Source organism: Giraffa tippelskirchi, chromosome 5 (genome assembly GCF_054371585.1).
Source record: "Giraffa tippelskirchi isolate mGirTip1 chromosome 5, T2T-mGirTip1v1.2.pri, whole genome shotgun sequence".
NCBI classification, from domain to species: domain Eukaryota; kingdom Metazoa; phylum Chordata; class Mammalia; order Artiodactyla; family Giraffidae; genus Giraffa; species Giraffa tippelskirchi.
In genome coordinates, this window is record NC_137279.1 from 170,608,172 (window position 1) to 170,629,360 (window position 21,189).

Here is a 21,189-nt window from a genome sequence, read left to right on the forward strand (position 1 = left end):
TAGTTCGAGCATTCTTTGGCATTGCCTTTCTTTAGGATTGGAATGAAAACTGACCTTTTCCAGTCCTGTGGCCACTGCTGAGTTTTCCAGATTTTCTGGCATATTGAGTGCAACACTTTCACAGCATCATCTTTGAGAATTTGAAACAGCTCAACTGGAACTCCATCACTTCCACTAGCTTTGTTCGTAGTGATGCTTTCTAAGGCCCACTTGACTTCACATTCCAGGATGTCTGGCTCTAGGAGCATTGTAAATATTTGGACACGAACACACAGGTGACTGTGGGGTGACAGAGCAATTCAGTAAAGAATAAGGTTCTAGTTTGGTCTTAGAAGGTACTGATGATTAGCAGAAATGGGAAAGAGCACCCTAGGTTATTCTGAGAGATAGACTAGGCTTCCCAGGTGGCTCAGTGGTAAAGAATCTGCCTGCCAATGCAGGAGACACAGGTTCCATTCCTGAGTCAGGAACATCCCTGGAGAAGGAAATGGCAACTCATTCTAGTATTCTTGCCCGGGAAATTCCAAGGAGAGAGGGGCCTGGCAGGCTACTGTCCATGGCATCTCAAGAGTCCGACATGATTTACCAGCTAACTGAGGAAAGTGAAGCCTTTGCTACAGTTGGGGGCTAGTGCTGATGTAGAGAGGCGAGGAGGCCACCCCGTTAGTACTCCACGTGTTTGGGGTGGGGTGGGCACATAATTATTCTCAGGGCATTCCAGTTGAAGATACAAGTTATTCGCACCTTGATCAGGGCCAGGCACACGGTAGTGAGAAGCGCCTGGAAATTGAGAAATCTGTCCCCAACTCTCAAAGTTGAGCACCAACCACAGGAAAGCCAGCCCATTCAGCTTTTCTGTCGGCACGTGCACCTGCTTGCGCGGCATGAGAGCCCGACCCCAGAGGACCAGGTCCCCGGCATCTCAGTGGCGGCCGAGCATGCTCAGTTGCCAGGACGCGGTGGCCGGGTTGCATGGAAAAAGCGCAGCGGAGTCCCAGCCCTGCAGAAACCCGGCAGGGGTTGGCTCCGAGGGGGCGGGGCCTCGGACGCACGCTCGCTCCCAGCCCGCGCCCCCCGCCACGCGCCACGCGCCACGCGCCGGCCGTCTACACGCCGGCTGTCCGTTGCCCTGGCAACCGTCGCGCAGCGTCTTCCTGAGGGAGTTCCTGTCAGCCCGCGGATCCCATCGCCCGCTCCCCACTGCCCCGCTATTTTCGCGTGGGCTCAGAGGCGGAACGACAACAAAAAATGGCGGAGCGGAGCCAGACGGCGCCTGAGGCAGGTCTGTGGGGGCGGTCTATCAGGGGGAAGCTCTGAGGAAGCACGGCGCTGTCTTGGGCCCCAGGGGACAGGGGACTTGGGCCTGGCGCTACTCCTGAAGGAGGCCCCCTCTGTGTTTGCGGGGTGGAGTTATGACCTCGGAGTCAAGGGTCAAGGGAGGAGCGCACCCCTCTGAGTGTAGGGCAGAGGCCGCGCAGTCCAGGCGTCGCAGGAGTGTATGAGAATGTGTGCACTCGTTAGAGTGAACACTGGCTGAGAAAAGGCTGGGACCCCAGGGAAGACGGACTCCCCTCCGGAGGGGCACCAGTGATGGGGGCTGACTGTAGGGGGTAGGCTGCGTCACGGGAGGGGTTGTGTACAATCCTGTGGACTATGGGAGGGTCCTCTAAAGGGAGAGGGACTCTGATTCTGAGGAGGCAGGTTAAGTAGGAGGAGTGTTACTTTAGTTTCAGGCAGTGCCATGGAAGGGATATATGAGTATTTGTGCTTCAGGGAAGTGTAGTGACTGAGGGTCACCCCTGTCACAGAGAAAGTATGCAAATCCTCATATGAGTCCTTAAGAGGACAAGAGGCTTGAAGGGACACCCAACCCTTCAAAACTCTACCAAAGGAGGCTGGAGCCTGAGTGTGGGTGTGTATGGGGTCAGTAATCTTGAAGGTCATTCAGAATCACAAAGGGATGCACATTCACGTGTCTGTGGGTGGAAGCTAGTTTTTAAAGTGCAGGGAGACTAACAGGCAAGGAGACCTAGGATTCTGTTCCTGAGGGGACTGCCTTGCAAATTTGGCTAGCTTGGAGAGATAATGACCTAAGCCTTACAGGGCCATAGAAGAGAGAAAGGGCTTTTTACAGTCCTGTGTATGTGGGAGGGGGTTTGTCCCTAAGAGGGATTGGGAAATGAGGAACTGGAGCATCAAAGTGATAGCTGTGTGTGTGTGTGTGTGTGTGTGTGTGTGTGTGTGTGTGTGTGTATGTATAGAAAAGCAGTGGCTTTGGTGAAATGTGTGGTGGTGGATGATGGAGTGGTATCCATAATTTTGTATATGTGTCCTGATTGGGTATTTTGGTTACAAGAGTGACCCACTTGAATTATCCAGCCCTTTGAGGGTGGGGGAGGGAGGTCGTGGTTATGGTAAAACCATACAGTGACTGAAACTGGAATCTGTAAGAAGCCATCAAGAATCATTTAAGAAACCATTACCTCTTAAGACATGCATGGTTTGTCTTTCTTTCATGGCATCTCTGTTCTTGTACCAAGTAATTCCTCTACTTCTTTTATAGTTTAAGCTCCCTCAACTTGAACATGCTCATTCCCTTTTTCATACTCCACCCAACACATGTTTGAGTGCCAACTATTCTCTAGGCATCAAATTAAGCACTGAAAACTCCCTGCTTGTGATTCTCTTACCTTATTCTTTTTTCTTTCCTCCCATAGATTTACTGCATTCACACATATAATTTAATCTATTTAGTATTTTTATTGCTTACTGCCTTATTCCTCTAGAATGTAGGATCCATGAAGGCAAGGGTTTGTGTTGTGTTTATTAATTCCACATTCCTAGAACCATACTTTGTGTAGTTATTAATAAATATTTTTAAGATTAATGACTAAATGACCTGATATTGTCTAGATGTTCAAGGAGTTTCTCTGAGGAAGTGAAATTTTAGTTGAGATATAATAGAGATTGAATAAATGAAGAGATGGGCAAAGAGTGGTCCAGGCAGAGGGAAACCATGTGCAAACACCCTAAGGTAGGAGGAAGCATGATGTATTATATTTAAGGAACTGAAAGGAGACAAGTGTGGCTGCTCTTAGGGCAATAGGAAGACAAAAGGGGTAAGCTGAAACAGATCTTGCAGGGCCTTAAAGGCTAGGATAAGAATTTTGGTCAAAAATTCAAAAATGGAGGAAAGGGATTGAGAAATGTTTAAAAGGCAAAATTAATAAGACTTAGTGAAAGATGGAGGAGAAGGCAATGGCACCCCACTCCAGTACTCTTGCCTGGAGAATCCCATGGGCGGAGGAGCCTGGTACCTGCAGTCCATGGGGTCGCTAAGAATCGGACATGACTGAACGACTTCACTTTCACTTTTCCCTTCCATGCACTGGAGAAGGAAATGGCAACCCACTCCAGTATTCTTGCCTGGAGAATCCCAGGGACAGTGGAGCCTGGTGGGCTGCCGTCTATGGGGTCGCACAGAGTCGGCCACTACTGAAGCGACTTAGCAGAAGCAGCAGCAGCAGCAGTGAAAGATGGAAATGTGGGGGAAGGATGTATCAAAGTGTACTTCTAATTTTTAGTTTGTGCAGCTGAATAGTAGGTGATGCCGTTATGGAGATAGGGAGTCCTGAAAGGGATCTTGGCTGGGTTTGAGAGGGAAGATCATGTGTTTGGTTTTGGACAAATGGAATCTGAGGTATCTTTGAGTTATCCAATAAGTGGAGAGATTGGCAAGGCAGTTGAATATACAAGAAAAGTCTGGGGTAGCATGGAGTTAATTAGTGAAACCATGAGTATGGATGAAATTGCCTAAAGGGAGTGTAAAGAGTGTAAAGAGAAGCAGCTTGGGATGAAGTGTTGAGTAGTTACAGTATTTCAGTGCATTCTAAAGAGATACAGAGAAGGCAATGGCACCCCACTCCAGTACTCTTGCCTGGAAAATCCCATGGACGGAGAAGCCTGGTAGGCTACAGTCCATGGGGTCGCTGAGAGTCGGACACGACTAAGCAACTTCACTTTCACTTTTCTCTTTCATGCACTGGAGAAGGAAATGGCAACCCACTCCAGTATTCTTGCCTGGAGAATCCCAGGGACGGCGGAGCCTGGTGGGCTGCCGTCTATGGGGTCGCACAGAGTCGGACACAACTGAAGCGACTTAGCAGCAGCAGCAGCAGCTAAAGAGATAGATTAAAGAGGACAGGCAAAAGAATGTTTGTGGCATATTCAACAGCTTGAATGCTGTCAAGTGATATAAAAAGGAAGACTGAAGAGCTAGATTTAGAGCATATTTAGCATAATTGTTGTTGTTGTTCAGTCACTCAGTTGTGTCTGGCTCTTGGTGACTCCTTGGACTGAAGCATGCCAGGCTTCCCCAGCCTTCACCATCTCTGGGAGCTTGCTCCAATTCATGTCCATTGAGTCGGTGGTGCCATTCAACCATCTTGTCCTCTGTTGTCCCCTTCTCCTGCCTTCAATCTTTCCCAGCATCAGCATCTTTTCTGAGTTAGCTCTTCTCATCAGGTGGCAAAAGTATTAGATTTTCAGCTTCAGCATCAGTCCTTCCAATGAATATGCAGGGTTGATTTCCTTTAGGATTAACCGATTTGATCATCATGCAGTCCAAGGAACTCTCAAGAATCTTCTCCAACACCACAGTTCAAAAGCAACAGTTCTTCAGCACTAAGCCTTCTTTATGGTCCAACTCTCACATCCATACATGTCCTTGATAAGGGGAAACTGATGAAGGTATGAGCCAAACTAACTTCTAAAGCACTAATAACTGGCTCAATCTTTGTTTCTTAAGTCAGACTCCTGAGAGAGAATCTAACTGACACACATTACCTTTTCCCACTAGACCATGTCATAGATCACAAGCCAATGTAGGATTGATTGTCTTTGAATTGGGTGTCTGGCTGTTGCTCCCTGGAGATACCTGGTACAAAATATGTATATCTGGTGATTTCTCATCTCAAGAGCAGTAGCTGACATTTATGGAGTGTTTATGTGCCAGACATTGTACTAAGTGCTTTAAATGTTTTAATCTACTTCAACATCATAGCTACACTCTAAGGGATTATCTTTATTTAATGTGTGAAGAAGTTTTGGCACAGAGAAGTTAAACAACTTGCTCAATCTGCAAATAATTGATGTAAGATCATTTGGCTATTTTTGACATTATCTGAATTCATTACTTCACCTTCTCTTTGTATTGCAACATATTGCATGCTGATGAAATAATAGCCATGATGAAAATTCCTTCCCTCCAGGAAACATTCCAAGCTAAGCATACATTAACAAAGTGAAGTGGCGAGAACTGGGGCTCAAATCCTTGTTTAAATCATGTTTCTGTAACTTATTAGATGTGGACCTCAGATTCAAAATTTCTGATCTTAAAGTTTTCTCGTCTGTAAAATGTGGATGATATTTGCAGTATAGTTGTGTATGGTAGAGATAATATATATGAAGGGCCCATTAAATGTTATTTCCTTAATTCTGCTGAAGTTTGAATACAAAAACTCACATGTTTTATATGTGTGTGTGTGTGTGTGTGTGTGTGTGTGTGTGTGTGTATTTTACATATATGGTGGAAGTGAGAAATAGATTTAAGGGACTAGATCTGATAGAGTGCCTGATGAACTATGGATGGAGGTTTGTGACATTGTACAGGAGACAGGGAGCAAGACCATGCCTAAGAAAAAGAAATGCAAAAAAGCAACATGGCTGTCTGAGGAGGACTTACAAATAGCTGTGAAAAGAAGAGAAGCCAAAAGTAAAGGAGAAAGGGAAAGATATACCCATTTGAATGCAGAGTTCCGAAGAATAGCAAGGAGAGATAAGAAAGCCTTCCTCAATGATCAGTGCAAAGAAATAGAGGAAAATAATAGAATGGGAAAGACTAGAGATCTCTTCAAGAAAATTAGAGATACCAAGGGAACATTACATGCAAAGGTGGGCTCAATAAAGGATAGAAATGGTATGGTGGCAAGAATACACAGAAGAACTGTACAAGAAAGATCTTCATGACCCAGATAATCATGATGGTGTGGTCACTCAGCTAGAGCCAGACATCCTGGAATGTGAAGTCAAGTGGGCCTTAGGAAGCATCACTGTGAACAAAGCTAGTGGAGGTGATGGAATTCCAGTTGAGCTATTTTAAATCCTAAAAGATGATGATACGAAAGTGCTTCACTCAATATGCCAGCAAATTTGGAAAATACAGCAGTGGCCACAGGACTGGAAAAGGTCAGTTTTCATTCCAATCCCAAAGAAAGGCAATGCCAAAGAATGCTCAAACTACTGCACAATTGCACTCATCTCACACGCTAGTAAAGTAATGCTCAAAATTCTCCAAGCCAGGCTTCAGCAATACATGAACCGTGAACTTTCAGATGTTCAAGCTGGTTTTAGAAAAGGCAGAGGACCAGAGATCAAATTGGCAACATCTCCTAGATCATCGAAAAAGCAAGAGAGTTCCAGAAAAACATCTATTTCTGCTTCATTGACTATGCCAAAGCCTTTGACTGTGTGGATCACAACAAACTGTGGAAAATTCTGAAAGAGATGGGCATACCAGACCACCTGACCTGACTCTTGAGAAATCTGTATGCAGATCAAGAAGCAACAGTTAGAACTGGACATGGAGCAACAGACTTGTTCCAAATCAGGAAAGGAGTATGTCAAGGCTGTATATTGTTACCCTGCTTATTTAACTTATATGCAGAGTACATCATGAGAAACGCTGGGCTGGATAAAGCACAAGCTGGAATCAAGATTGCCGGGGGAAACATCAATAACCTCAGATATGCAGATGACACCACTCTTATGGCAGGAAGGGAAGAAGAACTAAAGAGCTTTTTGATGAATGTGAAAGAGGAGAGTGAAAATGTTGGCTTAAATCTCAACATTCAGAAAACTAAGATCATGGCATTCGATCCCATCACTTCACGGCAAATAGATGGAGAAACAGTGGAAACAGTGGCAGACTTTATTTTTCTGGGCTCCAAAATCACTGCAGATGGTGACTGCAGCCATGAAATAAAAAGACACTTACTCCTTGGAAGGAAAGTTACGACCAGCCTAGAGAGCATATTAAAAAGCAGAGACATTACTTTGCCAACAAAGATCCGTCTAGTCAAGGCTATGGTTTTTCCAGTAGTCATGTATGGAAGTGAGAGTTGGATGGTGAAGGAAGCTGAGTGCCGAAGAATTGATGCTTTTGAACTGTGGTGTTGGAGAAGACTCTTGCGAGTCCCTTGGACTGCAAGGAGATCCAACCAGTCCATCCTAAAGGAGATCAGTCCTGGGTGTTCATTGGAAGGACTGATGTTGAAGCTGAAACTCCAATACTTTGGCCACCTGATGCAAGGAGCTGACTGATTAGAAAAGACCCTGATGCTGGCAAAAATTGAAGGCAGAAGGAGGAAGGGACAACAGAGGATGAGATGGTTGGGTGGTATCACTGACTCAATGGCCATGAGTTTGAGTAAACTCCAGGAGTTGGTGATGGACAGGGAGGCCTGGCGTTCTACAGTCCATGGGGTCACAAAGAGTCAGACGTGACTAAGTGACTGAACTAAACTGAACTGATGTACTATACAAATAAAAACATACTTTAAACATACAGTGAATAATATGAGGCATTTCTTTTCATTTTTCTTCATTAGCATAATTGATCTTGTATCAGAAGAAAGGCAGACATCAAGTTTTGGAAAATATAGAATTGTTAGCCAAATTGTGTGTGGTGGGACAGGTCTCTGTATGAGGTGAATTTTGAGGAATTTCCTGGAGGAGTGAAGAGATACATACTTTTTTAAAGCTTGCGGGTGTCTCCATAAGGGGCTTCCTTGGTGGCTCAGACAGTAAAGAATCTGTCTGCAATGCAGGAGACTGTGATTCAGTCCCTGGGTCGGGAAAATCCATGGCTATGCATTCTATTATTCTTGCCTAGGGAATCCGTCTGGCAGGCTATAGTCCACAGGGCTGCAAAGAGTAGGACGTGATTGAGTGACTAAGCACACACACAGCTCTATAAGATGGTCAGATTTGCAGAAGGAATTTTCTTCTTGTAAATATTAAACTTTAAAATAAGGACATTGTTTAGAATTTTTCCTTTTATCCAAAAATTTGACTATTAACAACACTACAAAAGATACTTATTGCTAACTAAATGTAGAGGTATTAGTCTCAGGCTAGATTGTACCTGCTTCAGTTTCTCAGAGTCTTCTGCCTTTCCGGCTATCATTAAGAAAGATTTTGTTCTAAATAAATTGGTTTATTTAAAAGCTAAAATAATTGGTTTTCTTTTATTGCCAAGTTTGTTGGTTTTTTTTTGGAGGCTCATGTAGAGCAGAAATTTTAGAATGATGCAGTCTGTTAAAGTGACCTGAACCTTGATCACTTTTTCTGTGAACAAAATGGGTCTTTTTTTAAAAAGCAGCTTTACATGATCTGAAATTATCTATAGAGAGAATCTTGAAATTTTAAAAACCCTTAGAGATGAGAATAATGTTTTCTATCTTTTTTTTAATAGTTGGGCAAAATATTTAAGTTTTTTTGACTTTAGTTTCCTTGTTTGTAAATTTGGGATAGTAACACCTACTTTTCAGGTGTCTACTTTTCAGTTAGAGATACTATATGGAAAGTGCAGAATGTTTATACCCTCAAAGAAATGGTAGCTTAGTTGGTGAGTGCACATGTATGTGTGTGTGTATGTGTTTGTGTGCCTTTTCCTGAAGTCTTAATAGTAAAATCAACTTTAAAAGAAGAGGAAATCCAGGCCTACAGTCTCTTATAGGGCAGCCTTGCATGCAAATATATTTCAGAATTCAGATTTTTTTTTTATTATGGAAATGCAGTACTGTCTTATGTAATGACTTATGTACCTATGCATTTCTTATGTACTGTTTGTTACAGAACACTTTCAGTGAAGTATGGGAGAGTGCCCTATAATCAAACACATTAATCACATTCACACTAATTGAATTAAAGTTATGAATAGCTTCATATCAATTGAAGTTTTACTAACAGATTAGTTTTGGCACTAAAGTTGTGAACAAAAATTACTATTTTTAGAGACTCAAAGATTTTGGAATTATAGAAAAGGGACTGTGGACTGATATAATTTTATCTTTTTTAAGAAAAAAATTTAAAACTTCAGGTTATTTTTTGTCACGTTTTTATCTTTTGTAACATCATTGTGCTGAGCTTTATGAAAAATCCCAAAAGTTTTGGAGCAGAAAACACCTTTTGTTTCCATGATGTTTATGTGCTTATTTCTTCTAAGGAGCTCTGATATTATCTGTATTTCTGAGATCTATGAATGTTGCATTTGGCTTCAGTTTCAGTATCTTGGGCTTCCCTGGTAGCTCAGCTGGTAAAGAATCCACCTGCAATGCAGGAGACCCTGGTTCGATTCCTGGTTTGGGAAGATTCCCTGGAGAAGGGATAGGCTACCAACTCCAGTATTGTTGGGCTTCCCTGGTGGCTCAGCTGGTAAAGAATCAGCCTTCAATGTGAGAGACCTGGGTTCAATCCCTGGGTTGGGAAGATCCCCTGGAGAAGGGAAAGACTACTCACTTCAGTATTCTGGCCTGGAGAATTCTGTATAGTACAGTCCATGGGGTTGCAAAGAGTCAGACGTGACTGAGCAACCTTCACTTTCACTTTTGGTATCTTGGCTCAGGGTCATTTTCAAGAAGAGATACTAGAGAACTATAGCATTTAGTTAGAAGGATGCCAATATTTTGATACATATTCTTAACAAAATCATAGCTTTATCTTCATGTCATTTAAGAACAGCACAGTCTTCTATGAGTTTCAGAATATTTTTATTAATTGTTAAATTTCAGCAATGGAGCAGGTGTTAATTTTAGTATTGATTTAAGAAAAATTTTCATTCTTAACAGAATTTGATTTTTTTGAATATAAAAAATTATCTCAACTATGAAAGCTTGTGATAGTTCATTAATGGTTTTCACCATATGGGAATATGATATTTTTTACTTTTCACATATCCCATTTATTTAATGGGTTCATAAAAATTTTTCTTTTTTTTCAAACTGTAAAGGAAGAAGTTTTTATTTGTCACATATTTTTAAGAAATATTGATTGTGACTATTTTATTCTAAATAGGCTTTCAAAATAATGTACTTACATGTCAATTGAAGGAAAACAAAGCAAGCAAATGCAAAGATGCCTAGAATTTTATATAAGAATAAAAATTTTTAAGTAGGATTAGAAACTCCTAAATAAAAACTTTCAACAATGTTATGGAAAAATACCTGAGATTTGTTGTAAAGGAATGGGAAAAACAATCTGCCAACAATTACAGTTTACTTGTCTTTTTTCAGGAGTCTTAGAAATCATTCATTTGAAGATGTTAATCTCTATGTCAGACTTTGCAGAAGAAATCACTATGCTGTGGACTATGTTATTAATTTTAAAAATTACTCATTCATATTTCTGTTTTTGTGCCAGTACCATAGTGTTTTGATGACTTTAGCTTTGTATTATAGTCTGAAGTCAGGGCGTCTGATTCCTTCAGTTCTGTTTTTCTTTCTCAAAACCATTTTTGCTGTTCAGGGTCTTTTGTATTTCCATACAAATTGTAAAATTTTTTGTTCTAATTCTGTGAATAATGCCATTGGTAATTTGATAAGGATTGCATTGAATCTATAGCTTTCTTTGGGTAGTAAAGTCATTTTCACAATATTGATTCTTCCAGTCCAAGAACATGGTGTATCTATCTTGTGTCATCTTTGATTTCTTTCATTAGTATCTTATAGTTTGCTGAGTACAAGTCCTTTGCCTCCTTAGGTAGGTTCATTCCTAGATATTTTATTTTTTTTGTTGTGATGGTAAATAGGATCGTTTCCTTGGTTTCTCTTACTGATCTTTCATTGTTAGTATATAGGAAAGCAAGAGATTTCTGTGTCTTAATTTAACTTTATTAAATTCATTGATTAGCTCTAGTAGTTTTCTAGTAGCATCTTTAGGATATTCTATGTATAATATCATGTCTTTGCAAACAGTGACAGTTTTACTTCTTCTTTTCCAATTTGTATTCCTTTTATTTCTTTTTCTTCTCTGATTGTTGTGGCTAGGACTTTCCAAATTATGTTGAATAAGAGTGGCAAGAGAAGGTATCCTTGTCTAGTTCCTGACCTTAGAGGAAATGCTTTTAGATGTTCACTTTTAAGAATAATATTTGCTTCTGGTTCAAGACAGCGGAGTAGAAGGACATGCACTCATCTCCACCTGTGAGAGCACCAAATTCCAACTAGCTGTTGAACAACCATCAACAGGAGGACACTGGAACCCACCCAAAAAAGATACCCCACATCCAATGGCAAAGAAGAAGCCTCAGTGAGATGGTAGGAGGGGTGCAATCACAATAAAATTGAATACCATAGTCGCTGGGTGGGTGACCCACAGTCTTGAGGACAATAATACCAAAGAACTTCTCACACCATTGTGAAGGTTCTGAACCCCACGTCAGGTTTCCCAGCCTGGGGATTGGGCAAAGGGACTGGGAATCCCCAGGGAATCTGTTCTTGGCTGCCAGCGGTATTTGCTTATAGGCCTTCCAGAGGGCTGAGGGAAACAGAGACTCAAGTCTTAGAGGGCACAAACAGAATTTTCATGCACCAAGACTCAGAGGAGAGGAGCAGTGACCCCATGGGAGACTGAATCAAAACCTTACCAGACAAGCAAAAGTTAAGAGAATTCAACACCACTAAACCAGTTTTATAATAGATGTTAAAGGAACTTCTCTAGGCAGGAAACACAAGACAAGGAAAAGACCTACAGAAAATAAACCCAAAACAATTAAGAAAATGGTAACAGAATAATACAGATTAATAATTACCTTGAATGTTAATGGATTAAATGCAGGAACCAAAAGACATAGTCTACCTGGATGGATGAAAACATGTGCATATTTGCACTTCCACTTACCACATCATTCTGCTTGACTCCCTCAGATTGTATGTAATTATTTTATATTGTTAAATTAATCATGTTCCCATTATGGCTTGCAATTGTAATTATCTTTTATTTTTTGTCTGGTTATTGACTATGAAAACTGGTAAACACCTTTTACATTGTGACTATAACTATGACTCACTTAATACTGTTGTATCATGTTTGGTCAACAGAAAAATAATAGAACTCTGTATCACCAAAAAGGTGAAAGTAAAAGTCGCTCAGTCCTATCTGTCTCTTTGTGACCCCATGGACTGGGGAAACAGACTCTTGGAGGGCACAGACAAAACTTTGTACACACCAGGACCCAGGAGAAAGGAGCAGTGACCTCACAAGAGATTGAGCCAGACTTGCCTGTGAATATCCAGGAGTCTTCAGTGGAGGCATGGGTTGGCAGTGTCCTGCCACTGGGTCAGGGGCACTGGTGGATGCTGGCATAAGTCCTTTTGAAGAAGGTCACCATTACTGCTATTACCCCTACCATAGTTTGGCCTCAGGCCAAACTATAGGGAGGGAACACAGCCATCAACAGAAAATTGAATTAAAGATTTACTGAGCATGGCCCCACCCATCAGAGCAGACCCAGATTCCCCCACAGTCAGTCCTTCTCATCAGGAAGCTTCCACAAGCCTCTTATCCTTATGCATCATCAGGGCAGACAGAATGAAAACCACAATCACAGAAAACAAACCAAACGTGATCACCTGGATCACAGCCTTGTTTAACTCAATGAAACTACAGGCCCTGCCATGTAAAGCCACCCAAGACGGATGGGTCATGATGGAGAGTTCTGATAAAATGTGGTCCACTGGACAAGGGAATGGCAAACTGCTTCAGTTTTCTTGCCTTGAGAACCCCATGAACAGTATGAAAAGGCAAAAAGATATGACACTGAAAGATGAACTCCCCAGTCAGTAGGTGCCCATATGCTACTGGAGAAGAGTGGAGAAATAGTTCAGGAAATAATGAAGAGGCTGAGCCAAAGCAAAAACAACACCCCATTTTGGATGTGACTGGTGATGCAAGTCCGATGCTGTAAAGAACAATATTGCATAGGAACCTCGAATGTTAGGTCAATGAATCAAGGTAAATTGAAAGTGGTCAAACAGGAGATAGCAAGAATGAACACTGACATTTTAGGAATCAGTGAACTAAGATGGACAGAAATGGGTGAATTTAATTCAGATGACCATTACATCTACTACTGTGGGCAAGAATCCCTTAGAAGAAATGGAGTAGTCCTCACAGTCAACAAAAGAGTCTGAAATGCAGTACTTGGGTGCAATCTCAAAAACGACAGAATGATCTCTGTTCGTTTCCGAGGCAAACCATTCAGTATCACAGTAATTCAAGTCTATGCCCCAACCACTGAAGAAGCTGAAGTTGAACAGTTCTATGAAAACCTACAAGACCTTCTAGAGCTGACATCAAAAAGAGATGTCTTTTTCATCATAGGGGACTGGAATGCAAAAATAGGAAGTCAAGAGATACCTGGAGTAACAGGCAAGTTTGGGCCTTGGAGTACAAAATGAAGCAGGGCAAAGGCTAACAGAGTTTTGCCAAGAGAACGCACTGGTCATATAAAACACCCTCTTCTAACAACACAAGAGAAGACTTTACACATGGACATAACCAGATGGTCAATAATGAAATCAGATTGATTATATTCTTTGCAGCCAAAGATGGAGAAGCTCTATACAATCAGCAAAAACAAGACCGGGAGCAGACTGTGGCTCAGATCATGAACTCCTTATTGCCAAATTCAGACTTAAATTGAAGAAAGAAGGGAAAACCACTAGACCATTCAGGTATGACCAAAATCAAATCCCTTATGATTATACAGTGGAAGTGACAAATAGATTCAAGATATTAGATCTGTTAGACAGAATGCATGAAGAACTATGGACGGAGGTTTGTAACATTGTACAGGAGGTGGTGATCAAAACCGTCCCCAAGAAAAAGAAATGCAAAAGGGCAAAATGTTTCTTTGAGAAGGCCTTACAAATAGCTGAGAAAAGAGGAAAAACGAAAGGTGAAGGAGAAAAGGAAAGATATATCCATCTGATGAAGTTCAGTTCAGTTCAGTCGCTCAGTCATGTCCAACTCTTTGTGACCCTGTGGACTGCAACACACCAGGCCTTCCTGTCCATCACCAACTCTCGGAGTTTGCTCAAACTCATGTTCATTGAGTCGGTGATGCCATCCAACCATCTCATCCTCTGTCGTCCCCTTCTCCTCCTGCCTTCTTTCCTAGTATCAGGGTCTTTTCAAATGAATCGGCTCTTTGCATCAGGTGGCCAAAGTATTGGAGTTTCAGCTTCAGCATCAGTCCTTCCAATGAATATTCAGGACTGATTTCCTTTAGGATGGACTGGTTGGATCTCCTTGCAGTCCAAAGGACTCTCAAGAGTCTTCTCCAACACCACAGTTCAAAAGCATTAATTCCTCGGCACTCAGCTTTCTTTATAGTCCAACTCTCACATCTGTACATGACTACTGGAATAACCATAGCCTTGACTAGATGGACCTTTGCTGGAAAAGTAATGTCTCTTCTATAGAATAACAAGAGGGGATAAGAAAGCCTTCCTAAGTGATCAATGCAAAGAAATAGAGCAAAACAGTAGAATGGGAAAGACTAGCGATTTCTTCAAGAAAATTAGAGATACCAAGGGAATATTTCATGCAAAGATGGGTACAATAAAGGACAGAAATGGTATGAACCTAACAGAAGCAGAAGATATTAAGAAGAGGTGGCAAGAAGACACAAAAGAACTATACAAAAAAGAGCTTCATGACCCAGATAACCAAATGGTGTGATCACTCACCTGGAGCCAGACATCCTGGAATGCAAAGTCAAGTGGGACTTAGGAAGCATCACTACAAACAAAGCTAGTAGAGGTGATGGAATTCCAGGTGAGCATTTTCAAATCCTAAAAGATGATGCTGTGAAAGTGTTGCACTCAATATGCCAACAAATTTGGAAAACTCACTAGTGGTCACAGAACTGGAAGAGGTCAGTTTTTATTCCAAACCCAAAGAATGTCAGTGCCAAAGAATGTTCAGACTACTACCCACTTGCATTCATTTCACATGCTAGCAAAGTAATGTTCAAAATTCTCCAAACTAGGCTTCAACAGTACGTGAGCTAAGAACTTCCAGATGTTCAAGCTGGATTTGGAAAATGAGGAGGAACCAGAGATCACATTGCCAACATCCGTTGGATGAGAGAAAAAGCAAGAGAATTCCAGAAAAACATGTACTTCTGCTTCATTGACTATGCTAAATCCTTTGACTGTGTGGATCACAGCAAACTGTGGAAAATTCTTCAAGCGATGGGAAGAACAGACCTCCTTACCAGCCTCCTGGGAAACCTTATTCAGGTCAAGAAACAACAGTTCGAACCATATAGGGAACAATGGACTGGTTCCAAGTTGGAAAGGAGTACTTCAAGGCTGTATATTGTCACCCTTGCTCCTTTAACTTATATGCAGAATACATCATGCAAAATTCTGGGCTGGATGAAGCACAAACTGGAATCAAGATTTCTGGGAGAAATATCAGTAACCTCAGCTATGCAGATGACACCACCTTTATGGCAGAAAGGGAAGAGGAACTAAAGAGCCTCTTGATGAAAGTGAAGGAGGAGAGTGAAAAAGCTGGCTTAAAACTCAACATTCAAAACGCTAAGATCGTGGCATCTGTTACCATCACTTCATGGCAAATAGATGGGGAAACAATGGAAACAGTGGCAGACTATTTTCTTGGTCTCCAAAATCACTGCAGATGGTGACCGCAGCCATGAAATTAAAACACACTTGCTCCTTGGAAGAAAAGCTATGACCAACCTAGATAGCATATTAAAACGCAGAGACATTACTTTGCCAACATTGGTCCATCCAGTCAAAGTTATGGTTTTTCTAGTAGTCATGTATGGATTGAGAGTTGGACCATAAAGAAAACTGAGCACCAAAGAATTGCTGCTTTTGAACTTTGGTGTTGGAGAAGACTCTTGAACTCAGAAGACTGTAAGGAGATTAAACCAGTCCATCCTAAAGGAAATCAGTCCTGAATATTTATTGGAAGGGCTGATGCTAAGGCTGAAGCTCTGTTTCTTTGGCCACCTGATGCGAAGAACTGAAGAGGGAAGAGTTTGAGAAGGATAGGTGTTAACTCTTCTGTAAATGTTTGATAGAATTCTCCCGTGAAGCTATCTGGTACTGGACTTTTATTTGTTGCAAGTTTTTAAATTAAAGTTTCAATTTCAGTGCTTAAAATAATAGTGGCAAGTGTAGACATTCTTATTTTGTTCCTGATCTTAGAAGAAATGCTTTGAATTTTTCATCATTGAGAATGGTATTTGCTGTGAGTTTATTGTATAATGCCTTTATTACTTTGAGATAAGTTCTATCTATGCCCACTTTCTGGAGATTTTTTTTTTTATTATCATAAATGAGTGTTGAATTTTGTCAAACACCTTTTCTCTGAAGAGGAGCTAGTGGATACATTGTTGGTGGGAGTGTAAATTGGTGCAGCCACTGTAGAAAACAGTTTGGAGGTTTTTAAAAAAACTAAAAATAGAACTACCATATGACCCATCAATTTCTGTCCTGGGTATAAATCTGAAAGAAACAAAAGTGCTAATTTGAAGATATATGTACCCCAAGGTACATATAATAATTGCATTATTTGCAATTGCCAAGATATGGAAGCGAGAGATGAATGGATGAAGAAATGATACACATATACATATACACCCACACGGTGGGATACGACTCAGCCATAAAAGTGAAATTTTGCCATTTACAGCAACATGGATGCATGAGTGGACTTGGAGACCATTATACTAAGTGAAATGCATCAGAGAAAGACAAAAGTGTATCATATCACTTATCTTAGGAATATAGAAAATACAGCAAAGTAGTGAGTATAATAGAAAAGAAGCAGACTCACAGATACGGAGAACAAATTCGTGGTTACTAGTGGGAGAGGGAAGTGGAGAGGGGCAATATAGGGTTAGGAGGTGCAAACCATTAGGTATAAAATAAACAACAAGGATATATTATTCAACGTGTGAAATATAGCAAATATTTCACAATTATTATAAATGGAGTATAAAATGAAAAGAAGCGCCTTATTTGGAGGTGTCCATCTCTTTATGCAACATGAAACAGTAAATAAGACCTGGCGTTTGCAGTTAAACAGATAATATTTAAAAGTCCGATTCCTTGGCCGCTATCAAAAAGTCTACAAACAATAAATGCTGGAGAGGGTGTGGAGAAAAGGGAACTCTCTTACATGGTTGGTGGGAATGCAAACTAGTACAGCCACTATGGAGAACAGTGTGGAGATTCCTTAAAAAACTGGAAATAGAACTGCCATATGAGCCAGCAATCCCACTGCTGGGCATACACACCGAGGAAACCAGAATTGAAAGAGACACGTGTACCCCAATGTTCATTGCAGCACTGTTTACAATAGCCAGGACATGGAAGCAACCTAGGTGTCCATCAGCAGACAAATGGATAAGAAAGCTGTGGTACATATACACAATGGAATATTATTCACCCATTAAAAAGAATGCATTTGAATAAGTTTTAATGAGGTGGATGAAACTGGAGCCTATTATATTAAGTGAAGTAAGTCAGAAAGAAAAACATCAATACGGTATACTAACGCATATATATGGAATTTAGAAAGATGGTAACGATGACCCTATGTGCGGGACAGCAAAAGAGACTCAGATGTATAAAGCAGTCTTTTGGACTCTGTGGGAGAAGGTGAGGGTGGGATGATTTGAGAGAATAGCATTGAAACATGTATGTTATCATATGTGAAACAGATCACCAGTCCATGTTCAAGTCCATGTTCCATGTATGAGACAGGGTGCTCAGGGCTGGTGCACTGGGATGACCCTGAGGAATAGGATGGGGAGGGAGGTGGGAGGGAGGTTCAAGATGGGGAACACATGTACATGCATGGCTGATTCATGTCAATGTATGGCAAAAACCACCACAATATTGTAAAGTAATTAGCTTCCAATTAAAATTTTAAAAAATGCTAAAAAAAGAATTTAAAGTAATTTTAATTAAAATTGGAAATATCATCCAAAATAGTAATGGTCTAACTTCTCATCTTACTAATGTCATTACCAGTGTACTGCCACAAGAATAGCAATGATTATGAGAAATGCTAGTAAAATTTTTCCAACTTGGTAAAAAAATACTTGAAATTTACTATAAAAACCTATAAAAACTTATCTCAGTTTAGGTTTATTGGTACTATGGGATCTTTTATTTGAAGCCTAGTATCTCTCATATTATGGAACTGGATGAAGAATCAAATGATTTTAAGAATTATTTTTTTGTGCCTAGTCTTAGTTGTGGCATGTGGGATCTAGTTCCCTGACCAGGAATCAAACCTGGCTCCCCTGCACTGGCAGCATGCAATCTTAGCCACAGGACCACCAGGGAAGTCCCTAGAGTCAAGTGATTTAATAAACAGGGTGGATAATTTTTATCCCTTTCTCTAAAGAGACTGGATCTTTTATTTCAGTTTAATATAAAATACATGTAGTCTAGGGTACAACTTCATGAACGTAACTTTCCCTATATTCTGAGGAAGAAGTAATGATCTAATTTTTATGTTTTTTAAAATTGATTTCTAGAAGTTAAATTTAGTAAGGTCCTGGGGAAAATAAATATTACCTTTATCAGAGTTGAGACTAATTTTAAGTTGTTTTGCATTGATTATATCTTTTCTGTTACTAGGAGGCTTTTGTCTTATGACTAGATCAGTAGTTTTTTAGTTGATTGAGTTTCTTCAATTAAGGAACTCAATAAATAATGAGGTATTGTATATATTTTAATTGAAATCTGAAGTATACATTTTGAGACAATAGCTGTTGTAATTAATTAGTGAACCAGCTTATCGCAGGGGTCAAATTCTTTTGGGAGAGGAAGGAGGTAGAAATTTTTCTTTATCATTTTGTGCATTCTTATATTCATAGTGATTTGAAGTTGGAAAAAAGATGTTCCCAGAAAGTAAACTTTACATTGAAGTGCATGTCTTTCTGAAGAAATGCAACAAGTGCAATTTTTTTTAGATTTCCAATTTTATGCTATTTCTTATTTAGGTTATCAAAAGTTGCCAACTACTCTTTAAAGCACATTTCCCATAAAACTGTGAGGTTGAGTTTTTTTGTTGTTCAAATGACAGAAGCTTCATTATCCTGTAGGTAACTTCTCTGAACAATAAGTACTTTGAAATTTTATAAGTTTCAACCAAATTGTCAAAAACTGAGTTAAGGATTGTCAGGAGAATAGATAAATAAATGCCTTTTGTTTCTGTCCTAGCAAGCTAAATATTTTTATATTGATGATTTTATTTTTTCAAGCTCTTTATCTTTGTATCTATCAATTCATTCTCTCTCTCTCTTTTTTAACATCCTACAAATTAGTAAAATCTCTAAGGTTTTCATCTCTAGCTTTCCTGATATTTCTGCTGCAGGCTTTTCCTACCCCTGCTTTGTTCCAGTTAAGTAGAAGAGATTGGCAGACTGAATAAACACTAGAGCTTTGTTATTTTCTTCCTTCAGTTTTTAAAATCAGTCTCTCTTTTATTATTTGGCTATGATCAATCCACGGGGAGATCTAATTCTTAGGTATTTCGGGTCTAAAGTGGATGTGCTATTTATTATTGCTAATTACTTTGAGTATCATGAATATTTAGTGTTAAAGAGAAGAAAGAGACTAGAAGTATAATTTAAAAAATACTTATGTATATGGAATTCCTAAAATCAGATTTGACTTTTAAATGCTGCAGAGTTTTAAAAATTATAAACGGAGATTTAAAATCCATTTTATACTTATATTAGTTTTCTGTATCTGAGAAAACTACTTGTGATGAAAAGTAAAAAAATCCTTGGGTACATAAGGAATTACTACATTTCTTAATTCTGAAGCTATCTTTCTCTTTGCCTTGCAAGTTTTAATTAATCATTTTGAAAAAGTGTAATAGTTATGTGGAATTTAAATAAACATGATTATTTCAAGTTGTTTAAGTTATATATAGCATTATTTGAACCATATTTATCACATTCTTACTTGTGTTCATGCTATTTTGTGTACATATTTCCTAATTTTGCACATATTCCCTTACAAAATTATAAGCAAATTTATATCAGGCACAGGGAATAATGGGTAAGTCTCATGTCTGACTGGGCTTGCAAGTAGAACCCCCTGTTTCTTTCCATATTGGCTTCCTTGGGTTATGGAAGTATACTTTTAATTATTATTTTTTTTATTATAACAAGACAAAACTTAAATTTGGCTTTCATACATAAAGTTGGAACCTAAGAAAGCTGAAGCTCTTATCTTTCGGCAATACATATCCTATTAATCAAAAAGTGTTAGTATTATGGTAAATAGCCTGTGGTGTTCTTTTCTGTCTCTTACCCACTGGTACCCCATAGTTAATTCCTCTGTGGACTGTCTAAATGACCATGTGTCAGAACTAGGACAGACTTAATGAAAGTGAAAGTCTCTCAATTGTGTCTGATTCTTTGTGACCCCGTGGATTATACAGTTCATGGAATTCTCCAGGCCAGAATACTAGAGTAGCCTTTCCCTTCTCCAGGAGATCTTCCCAACCCAGGGATCAAACCCAGGTCTCCCGCATTGTAGGCAGATTCTTTACCAGCTGAGCCACAAGGGAAGCCCAAGAATACTGGAGTGGGTAGCCTATCCCTTCTCCAGTGGATCTTCCCAACCCAGGAATACAACTGGGGTCTCCTGCATTGCAGGCAGATTCTTTACCAACTGAGCTATCAGGGAAGCCCTTAGGGGACAGACTTAGGGGCTCAAATAAATGTCAGAACACCAGTACAGTTCCTGGACTGACTTAGGGATATTGTGTTTTTCATAGACTGGCTGTGTAATCCAAAGGTAAAACAATTTGGTCCATTTGACTCAGTATACAAACCAAATCTTATGACCATTCTTTCAAATTAATTTATCAAAGAATTATTTAGTGGAGCCTTATTTTGAGATGAAAGAAATAAATTACAATTGACCACAAAGAGCTTACCTTCAGTAATATTTTTTACACAATAAATAAATTATTTATAAATAACATGTATAAATAAATCACAGGTGGCAATGAATCAGTAAAGTCTTTCTTCTTCCACCTCAGTGGCTATCAGCAAAA

General features: G+C 39.9%; 1 protein-coding gene across 10 annotated transcripts in view; it reads left to right on the plus strand.

The window, feature by feature from the left end:
• The first annotated feature begins 1,156 nt into the window (after nucleotides 1-1,156).
• LOC145504408 (BEN domain-containing protein 5) overlaps nucleotides 1,157-21,189 on the plus strand; it is a 1,377,102-nt gene continuing 1,357,069 nt past the window's right edge. For all 10 annotated transcript variants that reach the window (XR_014052189.1, XM_081485144.1, XM_081485143.1 and 7 more), the window contains exon 1: nucleotides 1,157-1,282. Coding sequence is in view for 9 of the 10 variants with exons in the window: in XM_081485144.1 (XP_081341270.1) it covers nucleotides 1,249-1,282 (34 nt within the window). In the remaining variant the exon portion in view is untranslated. The remainder of the gene's footprint in view (nucleotides 1,283-21,189) is intronic.